At 44.8% G+C, this 18,909-nt stretch overlaps 1 protein-coding gene across 3 annotated transcripts in view; it reads left to right on the forward strand.

Moving 5' to 3' along the window:
* Positions 1–18,909, forward strand: part of AK5 (adenylate kinase 5) — a 142,183-nt gene that overhangs the window by 120,194 nt on the left and 3,080 nt on the right. For all 3 annotated transcript variants that reach the window (XM_072127987.1, XM_072127986.1, XM_072127985.1), the window contains exons 11-13: positions 2,712–2,875; positions 9,556–9,672; positions 13,019–13,210. In XM_072127987.1, the coding sequence (XP_071984088.1) occupies positions 2,712–2,875; positions 9,556–9,672; positions 13,019–13,210 (473 nt within the window). The remainder of the gene's footprint in view (positions 1–2,711; positions 2,876–9,555; positions 9,673–13,018; positions 13,211–18,909) is intronic.

Below are 18,909 nucleotides of genomic sequence, written 5' to 3' on the forward strand. Positions count from 1 at the left end.
GAAATCACAGTAATGGGGGTCCACAAGTTCCCCATGTGAATGGAGGGGCAGCATGTGGTCAGCGCTGCCCCATTCACGTCTATAGGACTCATAGCCATGAATGGAGCGGTTGCAGGCGGCACCGGTCAGTACCGATCCGGAAGGTATTTTGGACCCTTCTGGAGACCCTGTGATACATATCAGATCCCACAATCCTCGGCTGCATTCCCTTCCCTAAGGTTTGCCAGTATTGAAGGTCTCATTATGGGATGGAGTCATTCAGCACCAGGACCAGCGCCAGCGCCCCGGACTGCAGATCTTATTAATTGTTGGCGCTTTCCAGTCGCTGCTTTTTATAATTGGAATTTTTTTAATAGAAAACTCAATATAGATTTGTGTATATTAATTTCCCCCCCGGAGGTTTCGCTCCTCGCAGCAGAATGTTCTCGGCTTCCTCCCGGTTTTGCTGTTTTTTTGTGATCGATCCAAGTTTAGTAGAAAAGCCGAAGCTTAAAAAGCTCCATTTAACCCCCGCGGCTCCATCCCATAAGGTGATAACACATATTAAGGTGCTCGGGGTTTTACGTCTAATACTCAGAGGTTTAGGATTATTGATTTAAATGTATTTTGGGGTAAAAATAACTTTTCTGTTATAGGTTTTATTAGAATTATTTCTGTGTTTGGCTTCTGCTACGTTTTCCATTACGTCGGCAGCTGCAGAACATCTTTGGCACAAACAGTAAATGCTTTATTTTTTTGCCTCATCTGATTTGTGAACAAATTCACCAGGACAGTCCCAAATTTGGACATTTGTCTTCAAAAGGGGTGTGGCCAATGAAATCCCACCCAATGTAGTTACCCCTGTCAGGGTGGTTCAGGGGCACAACAAAGACTCATCCTCACTTTCCTGGCTGTATTGTTCATGTGATTATCCTTTAGTTCTCCCTTCCATGTATTGCAGCGAGACGCGTCATCTGTTCTATCTCTGTGTGCAGAAACCAGTCATATTTTACCTCCTCCTTCATGCAGCGTTACACAGGAGAGAGTGTGACATGATCCCCTCTCACAGCACATGGGGCTCCAGGCTGATCTGTGGGGGTCCGATCAGGGGGATGAGATTGGAGGAATGGGGTCTGCCCTCGGCCATCCTCACCAGCGCCATATGAATGGAGCACTAGGGCGGGTTTGACCCCCTCTCCATGTATTGGGGGAGTGGGGGTCCCCAGCCAGTCTTCTGAAAGGATCGGGTGCCCTCAGTGACCCAGTACACCAGGGACCCCCAGCGAGATGTGTAGCTATAATTATACCCGCTAAATGAGCCACCTAATCCTAGACGTGTGAGGATGAGCCCCATTAGTGGCGGCTACAATCACATAATACTCAGTAATTAGCGCGCTGAGGATGACACATGCCACCCGAATGTTATGTCTAGTAGTGACAACCAGAGCACTTCATCACCGCTGCTTACATCACATCTGCAGACTATCGCACCTTCACACCTAATATTATATAATACAATGAGAAAGTCTGATCTTCTGCAACGGAGATAGATATATGGGCTCAGTACTTCTACTCCTATCCTGTATATATGGGCTCAGTACTACTACTCCTATCCTAGATATATGGGCTCAGTACTACTACTCCTATCCTGTATATATGGGCTCAGTACTACTACTCCTATCCTGTATATATGGGCACAGCACAGTACTACTACTCCCATCCTGTATATATGGGCACAGCACAGTACTACTACTCCTATCCTGTATATATGAGCACAGCACAGTACTACTACTCCTATCCTGTATATATGGGCACAGCACAGTACTACTGCTCCTATCCTGTATATATGAGCATAGCACAGTACTACTGCTCCTATCCTGCATATATGGGCACAGCACAGTACTACTACTCCTATCCTGTATATATAGGCACAGCAAAGTACTACTACTCCCATCCTGTATATATGGGCACAGTACTACTACTCCCATCCTGTATATATGGGCACAGCACAGTACTACTACTCCTATCCTGTATATATGGGCGCAGCACAGTACTACTACTCCTATCCTGTATATATGGGCGCAGCACAGTACTACTACTCCTATCCTGTATATATGGGCACAGCACAGTACTACTACTCCTATCCTGTATATATGGGCACAGCACAGTACTACTACTCCTATCCTGTATAAACGAGCACAGGACAGTACTACTACTCCTATCCTGTATATATGGGCACAGCACAGTACTACTACTCCTATCCTGTATATATGGGCTCAGTACTACTACTCCTATCCTGTATATATGGGCTCAGTACTACTACTCCTATCCTGTATAAACGAGCACAGGACAGTACTACTACTCCTATCTATATGGGAACTACACAGGACTACTACTCCTAGCCTGTATACATGGGCACAGCACAGTACTACTACTCCTATCCTGTATACATGGGCAGGAATACAATCAGTAATTTACAGATACAGAGATAATACAATGTATACAGGTCCTGTGCAGACTGCAGTGTTTCCATAGTAACAGACTACTACGTATGATACAAATAATCCTGACCTTGTGACTATGTGACCCTGTGACCTTGTGAAGGTTTTTTAGTTGCCGCTCAGGGCAGAGACATTAGTCTTCATGGGAGCTGCGTACACGGATCCTGATGGACATGTTCAGGGTTTGGCTCCGCCTGTAGCTGGGGGGGTCACATACTTCTCCTCTTACAGGGGGTCCTGCATCCGGCAAAGGCACCCAGTGCGAGAGGCTGACGCAGAAATACAACCTGACCTACCTGTCCATGGCCGACCTACTGCACAACCACCTGGGGACCCCCTCCGAGAGGAGCAAACTGCTAAGGGACCTCGTGCAGCACGGGAGCCCAGTGCCAGAGGTAAGTACACACCGCCAGATACCTACTTACCCCTATCATGGCAGCTTAGATACAGCAGCTCAGCTCTATGTATGGTAGATACCTCTATAATGACAGCTTAGATACAGCACTCAGCTCTATGTATGGTAGATACCTCCATAATGGCAGCTTAGATACAGCAGCTCAGCTCTATGTATGGTAGATACCTCCATAATGGCAGCTTAGATACAGCAGCTCAGCTCTATGTATGGTAGATACCTCTATAATGGCAGCTTAGATACAGCAGCTCAGCTCTATGTATGGTAGATACCTCTATAATGGCAGTTTAGATACAGCAGCTCAGCTCTATGTATGGTAGATACCTCTATAATGGCAGCTTAGATACAGCAGCTCAGCTCTAGGTATGGTAGATACCTCTATAATGGTGGCTTAGATACAGCAGCTCAGCTCTATTTATGGTAGATACGTCTATAATGACGGCTTAGATACAGCAGCTCTATGTATGGTAGATACGTCTATAATGGCAGCTTAGATACAGCAGCTCAGCTCTGTGTGTGGTAGATACCTCTATAATGGCAGCTTAGATACAGCAGCTCAGCTCTATGTATGGTAGATACCTCTATAATGGCAGCTTAGATACAGCAGCTCAGCTCTAGGTATGGTAGATACCTCTATAATGACAGCTTAGATACAGCAGCTCAGCTCTAGGTATGGTAGATACCTCTATAATGACAGCTTAGATACAGCAGCTCTATGTATGGTAGATACCTCTATAATGGCAGCTTAGATACAGCAGCTCAGCTCTAGGTATGGTAGATACCTCTATAATGACAGCTTAGATACAGCAGCTCAGCTCTAGGTATGGTAGATACCTCTATAATGACAGCTTAGATACAGCAGCTCTATGTATGGTAGATACCTCTATAATGGCAGCTTAGATACAGCAGCTCAGCTCCATGTATGGTAGATACCTCTATAATGGCAGCTTAGATACAGCAGCTCTATGTATAGTAGATACCTCTATAATGGCAGTTTAGATACAGCAGCTCAGCACTATGTATGGTAGATACCCCTATAATGGTGGCTTAGATACAGCAGCTCAGCACTATGTATGGCAGATACCTCTATACTAGAAGCTTAGATACAGCAGCTCAGCTCCATGTGTGGTAGATACCTCTATAATGGCAGCTTAGATACAGCAGCTCAGCTCCATGTGTGGTAGATACCTCTATAATGACGGCTTAGATACAGCAGCTCAGCTCCATGTGTGGTATATTGATTACTTCTCCCCCGCAGCAGGGGTCACTCTTGGTCTTGCTTTCCTGGGGCGCTCCTCATGTCACCCAGTTACTTTGTAACACTTGATGGTTTTTGGAGACACTTTTAAAGTTTTCCCAATTTTTCGGACTGACCTTCATGTCTTACGGTAATGGCGGCCGCTGGTTTTTCGTTACTTAGCGGCTGTTTTCTGGCCATAATACAAGTTCTTCCAGTCTCTTCAGTAGGACGATCAGCCGTGTGTCCACCCGACTCCTGCACAACTGATGCCCCAACCCCACCTATAGGGCAGGAAATCCCTCATTACCCCCGACAGGGCACCTGTGATGTGACAACCTCTCCAGGTGACTACCTCTTGTATCTCATCAAGAGCAGCCCAGACTGTGCAGAGCAGTGATCACAGCACAAGGACCTGGAATCACAGCACAAGGACCCGGAATCACAGCGCGAGGACCCGGAATATAAGAGAGTCTCTGGTCTCACACTGTTTGCTCTATAATTCCTCATGTCAGAGTTTTGGTGCCTTCAGTGCGAATCTACAATTATTACAGTCAGGAAAATACAGAAAACTCTTATGAGAAGTTGTGTCCTCCCTGTACATGACAACTCCGAGCTCCATAGAGAAGGGGCAGAATCTAGGAGAGTTTATCATAGAATAATAATTGTTGTACAGTTCTGCTAATACAGTCTGTGTCCTCATTGAGAGTCTGTAACCATCAGTCCAGTTGCCTCCTGTAAAGCCGTTCTGTAACCATCAGTCCAGTTGCCTCTTGTAAAGCCGTTCTGTAACCATCAGTCCAGTTGCCTCTTGTAAAGCCGTTCTGTAACCATCAGTCCAGTTGCCTCCTGTAAAGCCGTTCTGTAACCATCGGTCCAGTTGCCTCCTGTAAAGCCGTTCTGTAACCATCGGTCCAGTTGCCTCCTGTAAAGCCGTTCTGTAACCAACGGTCCAGTTGCCTCTTGTAAAGCCGTTCTGTAACCATCGGTCCAGTTGCCTCCTGTAAAGCCGTTCTGTAACCATCGGTCCAGTTGCCTCCTGTAAAGCTGTTCTGTAACCATCAGTCCAGTTGCCTCCTGTAAAGCCGTTCTGTAACCAACGGTCCAGTTGCCTCCGGTAAAGCCGTTCTGTAACCATCGGTCCAGTTGCCTCCTGTAAAGCCGTTCTGTAACCATCGGTCCAGTTGCCTCCTGTAAAGCCGTTCTGTAACCATCAGTCCAGTTGCCTCTTGTAAAGCCGTTCTGTAACCATCAGTCCAGTTGCCTCCTGGAAAGCCGTTCTGTAACCATCAGTCCAGTTGCCTCCTGTAAAGCCGTTCTGTAACCATCAGTCCAGTTGCCTCCTGTAAAGCCGTTCTGTAACCATCAGTCCAGTTGCCTCTTGTAAAGCCGTTCTGTAACCATCAGTCCAGTTGCCTCTTGTAAAGCCGTTCTGTAACCATCGGTCCAGTTGCCTCCTGTAAAGCCGTTCTGTAACCATCAGTCCAGTTGCCTCCTGTAAAGCCGTTCTGTAACCATCAGTCCAGTTGCCTCCTGTAAAGCCGTTCTGTAACCATCAGTCCAGTTGCCTCCTGGAAAGCCGTTCTGTAACCATCAGTCCAGTTGCCTCCTGGAAAGCCGTTCTGTAACCATCGGTCCAGTTGCCTCCTGGAAAGCCGTTCTGTAACCATCAGTCCAGTGACACCGCCCCATAGGCCACGGATCAGGTCTGAGCGCTGCAGGTCCGTGCGGTCGTATCTCGCTGACAGTCAAGTAGCGACTTTGCGTCTATTATAGGAAATCTGCTTATTACTGATAGATAATAATAATAACCTATTAATATATAATATAATTTATGTTCTTATTGTTATTAAGTAAAGACAAGGTAACTGGCGCGGTCCTGGGCGTCACATACACTAGAGAAGTCGCTGCGGAGATGACACAATAACCGCGGCCACCACATTTCAGAAGCTTTTCTTGCTGAGGTCTCCCCAGTGACCTCATCCTGCTGACTAGTGGCTGCACCCGCCACGGAGAGAGTTGAGCCTCTTGCCTCAGGCAGCGCCACCTGCAGCAAGATGGGGGCAGAATTATGGGCGCAGGACCTGACACTGTCTCTTCTCCCCTGATGTCAGCATAAGCGGTTATATTACTACTGGATGGGCTGTAGGGGGCGCTGTTCTATAACCCGTCCCCCGCTGCGCTCCCTCCATCCCACCCTTCTTCAGAGAGATGAATAGGAGCAGATTATCTATAACAGCCGCGCGTTTCCGTTCACGGATCACAAAACCTCCCTCATCTTCTTAGCGCACACAGAGGTAGCATCGCCCTCGTCCTGTGCACAGAAGGGTTAACTTCTCTCCGGAGATACAATGTATCTAGATGTAACAAAGCGAAAGTCTCCTCTGTGTATCACACTCTTCTCTTCTAGATACATTCTACACTTACTCATTGCAATGCAGCATCCGCTCTGTGATCAATCCCATGATGTCTCTGCACAGCAGCGTATGACCAGCCAGACACAAATTCATCTCTGCTACTTTAGGGGTGCAGTATCCACACCCTCTATACTGTCTATAGAGGTATCTTAGCTGCCACTACAGAGGTATCTACCATACACAGAGCTGAGCTGCTGTATCTAAGCTGCCATTATAGAGGTATCTACCATACACAGAGCTGAGCTGCTGTATCTAAGCTGCCATTATAGAGGTATCTACCATACATAGAGCTGAGCTGCTGTATCTAAGCTGCCATTATAGAGGTATCTACCATACATAGAGCTGAGCTGCTGTATCTAAGCTGCCATTACAGAGGCATCGACCATACATAGAGCTGAGCTGCTGTATCTAAGCTGCCATTATAGAGGTATCTACCAGACATAGAGCTGAGCTGCTGTATCTAAGCTGCCATTATAGAAGTATCTACCATACATAGAGCTGCTGTATCTAAGCGGCCATTATAGAGGTATCTACCATACATAGAGCTGAGCTGCTGTATCTAAGCTGCCATTATAGAGGTATCTACCATACATAGAGCTGAGCTGCTGTATCTAAGCTGCCATTATAGAGGTATCTACCATACATAGAGCTGAGCTGCTGTATCTAAGCTGCCATTATAGAGGTATCTACCATACATAGAGCTGAGCTGCTGTATCTAAGCTGCCATTATAGAGGTATCTACCATACATAGAGCTGAGCTGCTGTATCTAAGCTGCCATTATAGAGGTATCTACCATACATAGAGCTGAGCTGCTGTATCTAAGCTGCCATTATAGAGGTATCTACCATACATAGAGCTGAGCTGCTGTATCTAAGCTGCCATTATAGAGGTATCTACCATACATAGAGCTGAGCTGCTGTATCTAAGCTGCCATTATAGAGGTATCTACCAGACATAGAGCTGAGCTGCTGTATCTAAGCTGCCATTATAGAGGTATCTACCATACATAGAGCTGCTGTATCTAAGCGGCCATTATAGAGGTATCTACCAGACATAGAGCTGAGCTGCTGTATCTAAGCTGCCATTATAGAGGTATCTACCATACATAGAGCTGCTGTATCTAAGCTGCCATTATAGAGGTATCTACCATACATAGAGCTGCTGTATCTAAGCTGCCATTATAGAGGTACCTACCATACATAGAGCTGAGCTGCTGTATCTAAGCCATCATTATAGAGGTATCTACCATACATGGAGCTGAGCTGCTGTATCTAAGCTGCCATTATAGAGGTATCTACCATACATGGAGCTGAGCTGCTGTATCTAAGCCATCATTATAGAGGTATCTACCATACATGGAGCTGAGCTGCTGTATCTAAGCCATCATTATAGAGGTATCTACCATACATGGAGCTAAGCTGCTGTATCTAAGCCATCATTATAGAGGTATCTACCATACATGGAGCTGAGCTGCTGTATCTAAGCCGTCATTATAGAGGTATCTACCATACATAGAGCTGAGCTGCTGTATCTAAGCTGCCATTATAGAGGTATCTACCATACATAGAGCTGAGCTGCTGTATCTAAGCTGCCATTATAGAGGTATCTACCATACATAGAGCTGAGCTGCTGTATCTAAGCTGTCATTATAGAGGTATCTACCATACATAGAGCATCTGTATCTAAGCTGCCATTCTAGAGGTATCTACCAGACATAGAGCTGAGCTGCTGTATCTAAGCTGTATCTAAGCTGTCATTATAGAGGTATCTACCATACATGGAGCTGAGCTGCTGTATCTAAGCTGCCATCATAGAGGTATCTACCATACAGAGAGCTGAGCTGCTGTATCTAAGCTGCCATTATAGCGGTATCTACCATACATAGAGCTGATCTGCTGTATCTAAGCTGCCATTATAGCGGTATCTACCATACATAGAGCTGATCTGCTGTATCTAAGCTGCCATTATAGAGGTATCTACCATACATAGAGCTGAGCTGCTGTATCTAAGCTGCCATTATAGAGGTACCTACCATACATAGAGCTGAGCTGCTGTATCTAAGCTGCCATTATAGAGGTACCTACCATACATAGAGCTGAGCTGCTGTATCTAAGCCGTCATTATAGAGGTATCTACCATACATGGAGCTGAGCTGCTGTATCTAAGCTGCCATTATAGGGGTATCTACCATACATAGAGCTGAGCTGCTGTATCTAAGCTGCCTTTATAGAGGTATCTACCATACATAGAGCTGAGCTGCTGTATCTAAGCTGCCTTTATAGAGGTATCTACTATACATAGAGCTGAGCTGCTGTATCTAAGCTGCCATTATAGAGGTATCTACCATACATAGAGCTGAGCTGCTGTGTCTAAGCTGCCATTATAGAGGTATCTACCATACATAGAGCTGAGCTGCTGTATCTAAGCTGTATCTAAGCTGCCATTATAGAGGTATCTACCATACATAGAGCTGAGCTGCTGTATCTAAGCTGTCATTATAGAGGTATCTACCATACATAGAGCATCTGTATCTAAGCTGCCATTATAGAGGTATCTACCAGACATAGAGCTGAGCTGCTGTATCTAAGCTGTATCTAAGCTGTCATTATAGAGGTATCTACCATACCTAGAGCTGAGCTGCTGTATCTACGCTGCCATTATAGGGGTATCTACCATACATAGAGCTGAGCTGCTGTATCTAAGCTGCCATTATAGAGGTATCTACCATACACAGAGCTGAGCTGCTGTATCTAAGCTGCCATTATAGGGGTATCTACCATACACAGAGCTGAGCTGCTGTATCTAAGCTGCCATTATAGAGGTATCTACCATACACAGAGCTGAGCTGCTGTATCTAAGCTGCCATTATAGAGGTATCTACCATACACAGAGCTGAGCTGCTGTATCTAAGCTGCCATTATAGAGGTATCTACCATACATAGAGCTGAGCTGCTGTATCTAAGCTGCCATATAATATTTGGCTTATGATATTATTTTATGGTTTTCAGGACATTATTTTGGAGATCCTTAGAGACGCCGTTGTCTCTTCTCTCGGCGGTTCTCGAGGTTTCCTGCTGGACGGTTTCCCCTGTGAGGTCCTGCAGGCGCAGGAGTTGGAGCGCAGGGTGAGTTTTGTGCTTTTTTAGGGTTAAAGTTTCGGTTATTATCATCAGCAAATATAATGATCATTGGTCGCCCAATCGATGTAAAGGTCTCTGCCCCTTAAAGGGATCTCCACATACTGGTTGGGGTCAGTTGTGAAGCTTTAGGGACATTAAAGGGACATTTATTTTCCTCCAAAGCCATATTCAGAGGAGCAGAGAAGAGTCACTTTGGCTCTGAGATGAGTCACTTTTAGAGGCTGGAGGAGAAGCCTAAAAATAGAAATCATTGTTTCATAGTGGTTCAAACTTTGCAGCATTAGAAAACAATTGAAAGAGTTAATAAAGCCCCCGGCATTTCCATCTCCCCTCATTATTCCTTTTTCAGAGTGTGAGACACTGATTTCCCCGCAGTGCAGCCTCCCGTCTTCTCTGAGCATCTTCATTGTTAGATTTCTCTATCCCTGTAGTCAGTTATCAATCCCATGATGCTTCCGCGCAGCTTCACATGGGCAGCTAGAGACTATACCATCTCCTCCTGCTAGGGGGCAGTGTTATCCTATGTATATGCAGAGCACCAGCCGGTACAGGAGCCTGTGCTCCCCCTTGTGGACAGTCTGTGTGCTGCACTCCTTTGGACGGGGAATTCCTCGCTCTTCAGAATGTTCTGACCCGATCGGGGATTCTTTTTGCTCAGGTTACTTCTTCTTTGGGCACTTTGTGACCTGCAGCCGAGCGAATACTCAGGGGTCCAAGGACCCTCACATCATACATAGAGACCTCCCCTATATACATACAATACACCCTGCACCCCCTATATACATACAGTACAACCTGCACCCACCTATATACATACAATACACCCTGCACCCACCTATATACATACAATACACCCTGCACCCCCTATATACATACAATACACCCTGCACCCCCCCTATACACATACAATACACCCTGCACCCCCTATATACATACAATACACCCTGCACCCCCCTATATACATACAGTACACCCTGCACCCCCTATATACATACAATACACCCTGCACCCCCTATATACATACAGTACACCCTGCACCCCCTATATACATACAGTACACCCTGCACCCCCTATATACATACAGTACACCCTGCACCCCCTATATACATACAATACACCCTGCACCCCCTATATACATACAATACAGCCTGCACCCCCTATATATATATACAGTACACCCTGCACCCCCTATATACATACAGTACACCCTGCACCCACCTATATACATACAATACACCCTGCACCCCCCTATATACATACAGTACACCCTGCACCCCCCTATATACATACAGTACACCCTGCACCCCCTATATACATACAATACAACCTGCACCCCCTATATACATACAATACAGCCTGCACCCCCTATATACATACAATACACCCTGCACCCCCTATATACATACAATACACCCTGCACCCCCTATATACATACAATACACCCTGCACCCCCTATATACATACAATACACCCTGCACCCCCTATATACATACAATACACCCTGCACCCCCTATATACATACAATACACCCTGCACCCCCTATATACATACAATACAGCCTGCACCCCCTATATACATACAATACACCCTGCACCCCCTATATACATACAGTACACCCTGCACCCCCTATATACATACAGTACACCCTGCACCCCCTATATACATACAGTACACCCTGCACCCCCTATATACATACAATACACCCTGCACCCCCTATATACATACAGTACACCCTGCACCCCCTATATACATACAGTACACCCTGCACCCCCTATATACATACAATACACCCTGCACCCCCTATATACATACAATACACCCTGCACCCCCTATATACATACAATACACCCTGCACCCCCTATATACATACAATACACCCTGCACCCCCTATATACATACAATACACCCTGCACCCCCTATATACATACAATACACCCTGCACCCCCTATATACATACAATACACCCTGCACCCTCTATATACATACAATACACCCTGCACCCCCTATATACATACAATACACCCTGCACCCCCTATATACATACAATACACCCTGCACCCCCCTATATACATACAATACAGCCTGCACCCCTATATACATACAATACACCCTGCACCCCCTATATACATACAATACACCCTGCGCCCCCTATATACATAGAGTACACCCTGCACCCCCTATATACATACAGTACACCCTGCACCCCCTATATACATACAGTACACCCTGCACCCCCTATATACATACAATACACCCTGCACCCCCTATATACATACAATACACCCTGCACCCCCTATACACATACAATACACCCTGCACCCCCCTATACACATACAATACACCCTGCACCCCCCTATACACATACAATACACCCTGCACCCCCCTATACACATACAATACACCCTGCACCCCCTATATACATACAATACACCCTGCACCCCCTATATACATACAATACACCCTGCACCCCCTATATACATACAATACACCCTGCACCCCCTATATACATACAGTACACCCTGCACCCCCTATATACATACAGTACACCCTGCACCCCCTATATACATACAGTACACCCTGCACCCCCCTATATACATACAATACACCCTGCACCCCTATATACATACAATACATCCTGCACCCCCTATATACATACAATACAGCCTGCACCCCCTATATACATACAATACAGCCTGCACCCCCTATATACATACAATACACCCTGCACCCCCCTATATACATACAATACACCCTGCACCCCCTATACACATACAATACACCCTGCACCCCCCTATATACATACAATACACCCTGCACCCCCCTATATACATACAATACACCCTGCACCCCCTATACACATACAATACACCCTGCACCCCCCTATATACATACAATACACCCTGCACCCCCCTATATACATACAATACACCCTGCACCCCCTATACACATACAATACACCCTGCACCCCCCTATATACATACAATACACCCTGCACCCCCTATACACATACAATACACCCTGCACCCCCCTATATACATACAATACACCCTGCACCCCCCTATATACATACAATACACCCTGCACCCCCTATACACATACAATACACCCTGCACCCCCCTATATACATACAATACACCCTGCACCCCCCTATATACATACAGTACACCCTGCACCCCCTATATACATACAATACACCCTGCACCCCCTATATACATACAATACACCCTGCACCCCCCTATATACATACAATACAGCCTGCACCCCCTATATACATACAGTACACCCTGCACCCCTATAATGATGGACTATATGTCATCTGCTCTCCCCGCAGCTCTGCGCCCCGAGCCTCGTCCTGTACCTGGACTGTTCTGCTGACACCATGACCACGCGGCTCGTCCAGAGAAGTCACATGACTCACCGCAACGAGGTCACAACAGAAAACATCAAGAGGCGACTCCAAATATTCTACCAGGGGATAGAACCCGTCACCACATATTATCACAGCAGAGCGCAACTGTGCAAGGTGAGAGGCCAAACATAGGGGGCAGTATTATAGTAGTTATATTCCTGTACATAGGGGGCAGTATTATAGTAGTTATATTCTTGTACATAGGGGGCAGTATTATAGTAGTTATATCCCTGTACATAGGGAGCAGTATTATAGTAGTTATATCCCTGTACATAGGGGGCAGTATTATAGTAGTTATATTCCTGTACATAGGGGGCAGTATTATAGTAGTTATATCCCTGTACATAGGGGGCAGTATTATAGTAGTTATATTCTTGTACATAGGGGGCAGTATTATAGTAGTTATATTCTTGTACATAGGGGGCAGTATTATAGTAGTTATATTCCTGTACATAGGGGGCAGTATTATAGTAGTTATATTCCTGTACATAGGGAGCAGTATTATAGTAGTTATATTCCTGTACATAGGGGGCAGTATTATAGTAGTTATATTCTTGTACATAGGGGGCAGTATTATAGTAGTTATATTCTTGTACATAGGGGGCAGTATTATAGTAGTTATATTCCTGTACATAGGGGGCAGTATTATAGTAGTTATATTCCTGTACATAGGGGGCAGTATTATAGTAGTTATATTCCTGTACATAGGGGGCAGTATTATAGTAGTTATATTCTTGTACATAGGGGGCAGTATTATAGTAGTTATATTCCTGTACATAGGGGGCAGTATTATAGTAGTTATATTCCTGTACATAGGGGGCAGTATTATAGTAGTTATATTCCTGTACATAGGGGGCAGTATTATAGTAGTTATATTCCTGTACATAGGGGGCAGTATTATAGTAGTTATATTCCTGTACATAGGGGGCAGTATTATAGTAGTTATATTCTTGTACATAGGGTGCAGTATTATAGTAGTTATATTCTTGTACATAGGGGGCAGTATTATAGTAGTTATATTCTTGTACATAGGGGGCAGTATTATAGTAGTTATATTCTTGTACATAGGGGGCAGTATTATAGTAGTTATATTCTTGTACATAGGGGGCAGTATTATAGTAGTTATATTCTTGTACATAGGGGGCAGTATTATAGTAGTTATATTCTTGTACATAGGGGGCAGTATTATAGTAGTTATATTCCTGTACATAGGGGGCAGTATTATAGTAGTTATATTCCTGTACATAGGGGGCAGTATTATAGTAGTTATATTCCTGTACATAGGGGGCAGTATTATAGTAGTTATATTCCTGTACATAGGGGGCAGTATTATAGTAGTTATATTCCTGTACATAGGGGGCAGTATTATAGTAGTTATATTCTTGTACATAGGGGGCAGTATTATAGTAGTTATATTCTTGTACATAGGGGGCAGTATTATAGTAGTTATATTCTTGTACATAGGGGGCAGTATTATAGTAGTTATATCCCTGTACATAGGGGGCAGTATTATAGTAGTTATATTCTTGTACATAGGGGGCAGTATTATAGTAGTTATATTCTTGTACATAGGGGGCAGTATTATAGTAGTTATATTCTTGTACATAGGGGGCAGTATTATAGTAGTTATATTCTTGTACATAGGGGGCAGTATTATAGTAGTTATATTCTTGTACATAGGGGGCAGTATTATAGTAGTTATATTCTTGTACATAGGGGGCAGTATTATAGTAGTTATATTCTTGTACATAGGGGGCAGTATTATAGTAGTTATATTCTTGTACATAGGGGGCAGTATACAGTAGTTATATTCTTGTACATAGGGGCAGTATTATAGTAGTTATATTCTTGTACATAGGGGGCAGTATTATAGCAGTTATATTCCTGTACATAGGGAGCAGTATTATAGTAGTTATATTCCTGTACATAGGGGGCAGTATTATAGTAGTTATATTCCTGTACATAGGGGGCAGTATTATAGTAGTTATATTCCTGTACATAGGGGGCAGTATTATAGTAGTTATATTCCTGTACATAGGGGGCAGTATTATAGTAGTTATATTCTTGTACATAGGGGGCAGTATTATAGTAGTTATATTCCTGTACATAGGGGGCAGTATTATAGTAGTTATATCCCTGTACATAGGGGGCAGTATTATAGTAGTTATATTCCTGTACATAGGGGGCAGTATTATAGTAGTTATATTCCTGTACATAGGGGGCAGTATTATAGTAGTTATATTCTTGTACATAGGGGGCAGTATTATAGTAGTTATATTCTTGTACATAGGGGGCAGTATTATAGTAGTTATATTCTTGTACATAGGGGGCAGTATTATAGTAGTTATATCCCTGTACATAGGGGGCAGTATTATAGTAGTTATATTCTTGTACATAGGGGGCAGTATTATAGTAGTTATATTCTTGTACATAGGGGGCAGTATTATAGTAGTTATATTCTTGTACATAGGGGGCAGTATTATAGTAGTTATATTCTTGTACATAGGGGGCAGTATTATAGTAGTTATATTCTTGTACATAGGGGGCAGTATTATAGTAGTTATATTCTTGTACATAGGGGGCAGTATTATAGTAGTTATATTCTTGTACATAGGGGGCAGTATTATAGTAGTTATATTCTTGTACATAGGGGGCAGTATACAGTAGTTATATTCTTGTACATAGGGGCAGTATTATAGTAGTTATATTCTTGTACATAGGGGGCAGTATTATAGCAGTTATATTCCTGTACATAGGGAGCAGTATTATAGTAGTTATATTCCTGTACATAGGGGGCAGTATTATAGTAGTTATATTCCTGTACATAGGGGGCAGTATTATAGTAGTTATATTCCTGTACATAGGGGGCAGTATTATAGTAGTTATATTCCTGTACATAGGGGGCAGTATTATAGTAGTTATATTCTTGTACATAGGGGGCAGTATTATAGTAGTTATATTCCTGTACATAGGGGGCAGTATTATAGTAGTTATATCCCTGTACATAGGGGGCAGTATTATAGTAGTTATATACCTGTACATAGGGGGCAGTATTATAGTAGTTATATTCCTGTACATAGGGGGCAGTATTATAGTAGTTATATTCCTGTACATAGGGGCAGTATTATAGTAGTTATATTCCTGTACATAGGGGGCAGTATTATAGTAGTTATATTCTTGTACATAGGGGGCAGTATTATAGTAGTTATATTCCTGTACATAGGGGGAAGTATTATAGTAGTTATATTCCTGTACATAGGGGGCAGTATTATAGTAGTTATATTCCTGGGGGGGGGGGGGGGGGGAGTTACTGAAATTGTATCATCTCTTTGTATCACATGTTTCTAGAGGAATTTAAAATTGTATTGTGTGCATCCTAGTGCAGCCCCATAGGAGGCGGAGCATCACTGTCATGCCCCTCCCCTCAGGACCAGTGATAAATGAGATATGTAAATGGTTTAGAGCTTTACATTGTCTTATATTTTTTCATCGGCAGCGATTTCTAAAGTTTAGCAAAACACAAGCCCCTCTTGTCCATGTAGCTGCTTGTAGTGATTGCATCTTTAACCTCCCTCCTCCCTGCAGCTCCCTCCTCCCTGCAGCTCCCTCCTCCCTGCAGCTCCCTCCTCCCTGCAGCTCCCTCCTCCCTGCAGCTCCCTCCTCCCTGCAGCTCCCTCCTCCCTGCTGCTCCCTCCTCCCTGCTGCTCCCTCCTCCCTGCTACCCTCAGCTTACAGGCTAGAGGGGCAGACTGCAATATATTATACCCCTCAGTACCTAGAAAAACAGTTCTGGTGTCATTTTAAAGAGAAGAGTTTAATTTCTCCATTAATATCTGTCAGCACCTGTCCAGCAACCACAACCAGGCTTGGCGCTCGCTGTCAGACTAGGTAAGTGGTGGGAACTCAACCTGCGACGTCCCTGCGGGCTAAGGTCCTGCCTAAAGCTGATGAACCGCCCTGATAAGGGGAACCCACTATCAGGAACCTAACTGACAGTCCCTGAGTGACCCGACAAGATGACAGGGAAGACTTACCTCTTCTGGCAGCTGCTGGATGGTGGAGTGGACAGGTACCCGGGATACAGATATAGGTCAGTGATCACACTGGTAACAGAAACCGACACAAGACGGACAGGAAGGTGGGGTCACACTGGGAGATAAACAATACAGATACAGACAGACAAGCGGAGGCAAACAAACCGGGTCAAAACTTAGATGGCGGCAAAGGAACAGAAACGTTTAGCAAATAGAATGGTCAGAAGGCAAAGCAGAAGTCACTACACAGAACACACAAGATACACAGGAGACTGCACTAACCAGCACCAGAGGAAGGGGCAGAATATAAGGCAGTAATGGACGCCACCCCCAGCACTGACTGGCTCAGCCGTCCATCACTCAGACCGCAGCTGCAGGCAAAACAATTACAGAGACACACCCAGCTTTCCCAGGATCAGAAAGGGAGCTGTCAATCACAGTCAGCTCTGGGTGCGGTTATCCAGCAAGGAGCCCGAAACCTGATCCATCAGAACAACGTGCGAGTTCTGACAATATCACAGATGGATTATGTTTCTACTTGCCACAAACACAGAGTTATCCACGAAAGTTACAGTCAGGAGTGGGAGCCGTGTATGAAAATTACATTAAAGGAGAGATTTGCCTCTTTAAAATGACACCAGAACTGTGGCCGGTTTTACAAAGGTGACTGTAGCAGCAATATACATAAATCTCAAGTCGCCTGTCGTGAGTCTCCGCCTTCCTGTAACACAAATAATAAAAATGTAATTATGAATCTTTTGTGTTATTTATAGTGAAGACAATGACAGGACAATGTGAGGGGGGGGCGGGCGGAGGGGACAATGAATCACTGACACAATGTCACGACTCTGCTGATCAGTGACCTTTACATTATTCAGCGCAGACCCGGGATCGATCCGCTCAGACAGGTCCGGCAGCCGGGAACACGGAGCCCGGGCGCTGCAGAAAAACGAAGCAGGGAAATATTTCTGGTTTTGGCATAAAAATGAATTAATTATAGCGGGAAAGTCACAATGTAACAGGTAGAGATGAGACCCCCCCTGGCCAATCACAGGCCCCCGGACCCCCCTGGCCAATCACAGGCCCCCGGACCCCCCTGGCCAATCACAGCCTCCCAGACCCCCCCTGGCCAATCACAGCCTCCCAGACCCCTCCGGCCAATCACAGACCCCCCTGGCCAATCACAGCCTCCCAGACCCCTCCGGCCAATCCCAGACCCCCCTGGCCAATCACAGACCCCTCCTGGCCAATCACAGCCGTGGCTGTTGCTAGGGGCGCCAATGGCCGTTTAACCACCAATCCAACAAAAAGTCTAGGTCCTGCAGCCAAAACTGGGGTCGGCTCATCTCTAGTCCCAGGAGCTGACAGTCCTGCACACTGACCACCTCTGTGATGTCTGCTTTATAGGGAACCTGTCAGGGGATTTTGAGACACTATGTGAGACCACAGGGGCTATTGGGGCTCCTTAGTAAAGGATATTTGGGACACTAATCCACCTTTCCATCAAGACCTGGAGAATAGATTCCCACAGGCCTCTGACAGGTTCCCTTTAAGTATCAACTACTGGTGGGTTCTCCAATCTGGGTCTTAAAGTACAAACCCCTTAAAGGAAATGTCCCATCAGACTCCATCCTGATAATCCCGGGACATTCCTCATAGATCCGGCATCGGGACTGTGGTAACTTCTTATATGTGTTATCCATGGTCTTCTTCCTTCTAATATCAACTTTAACAATTATGCTAAATGGGAAGTGTTACCAAAGTCCCACCCTGTTTTAG

This window comes from Engystomops pustulosus, chromosome 10 (genome assembly GCF_040894005.1).
Source record: "Engystomops pustulosus chromosome 10, aEngPut4.maternal, whole genome shotgun sequence".
NCBI classification, from domain to species: domain Eukaryota; kingdom Metazoa; phylum Chordata; class Amphibia; order Anura; family Leptodactylidae; genus Engystomops; species Engystomops pustulosus.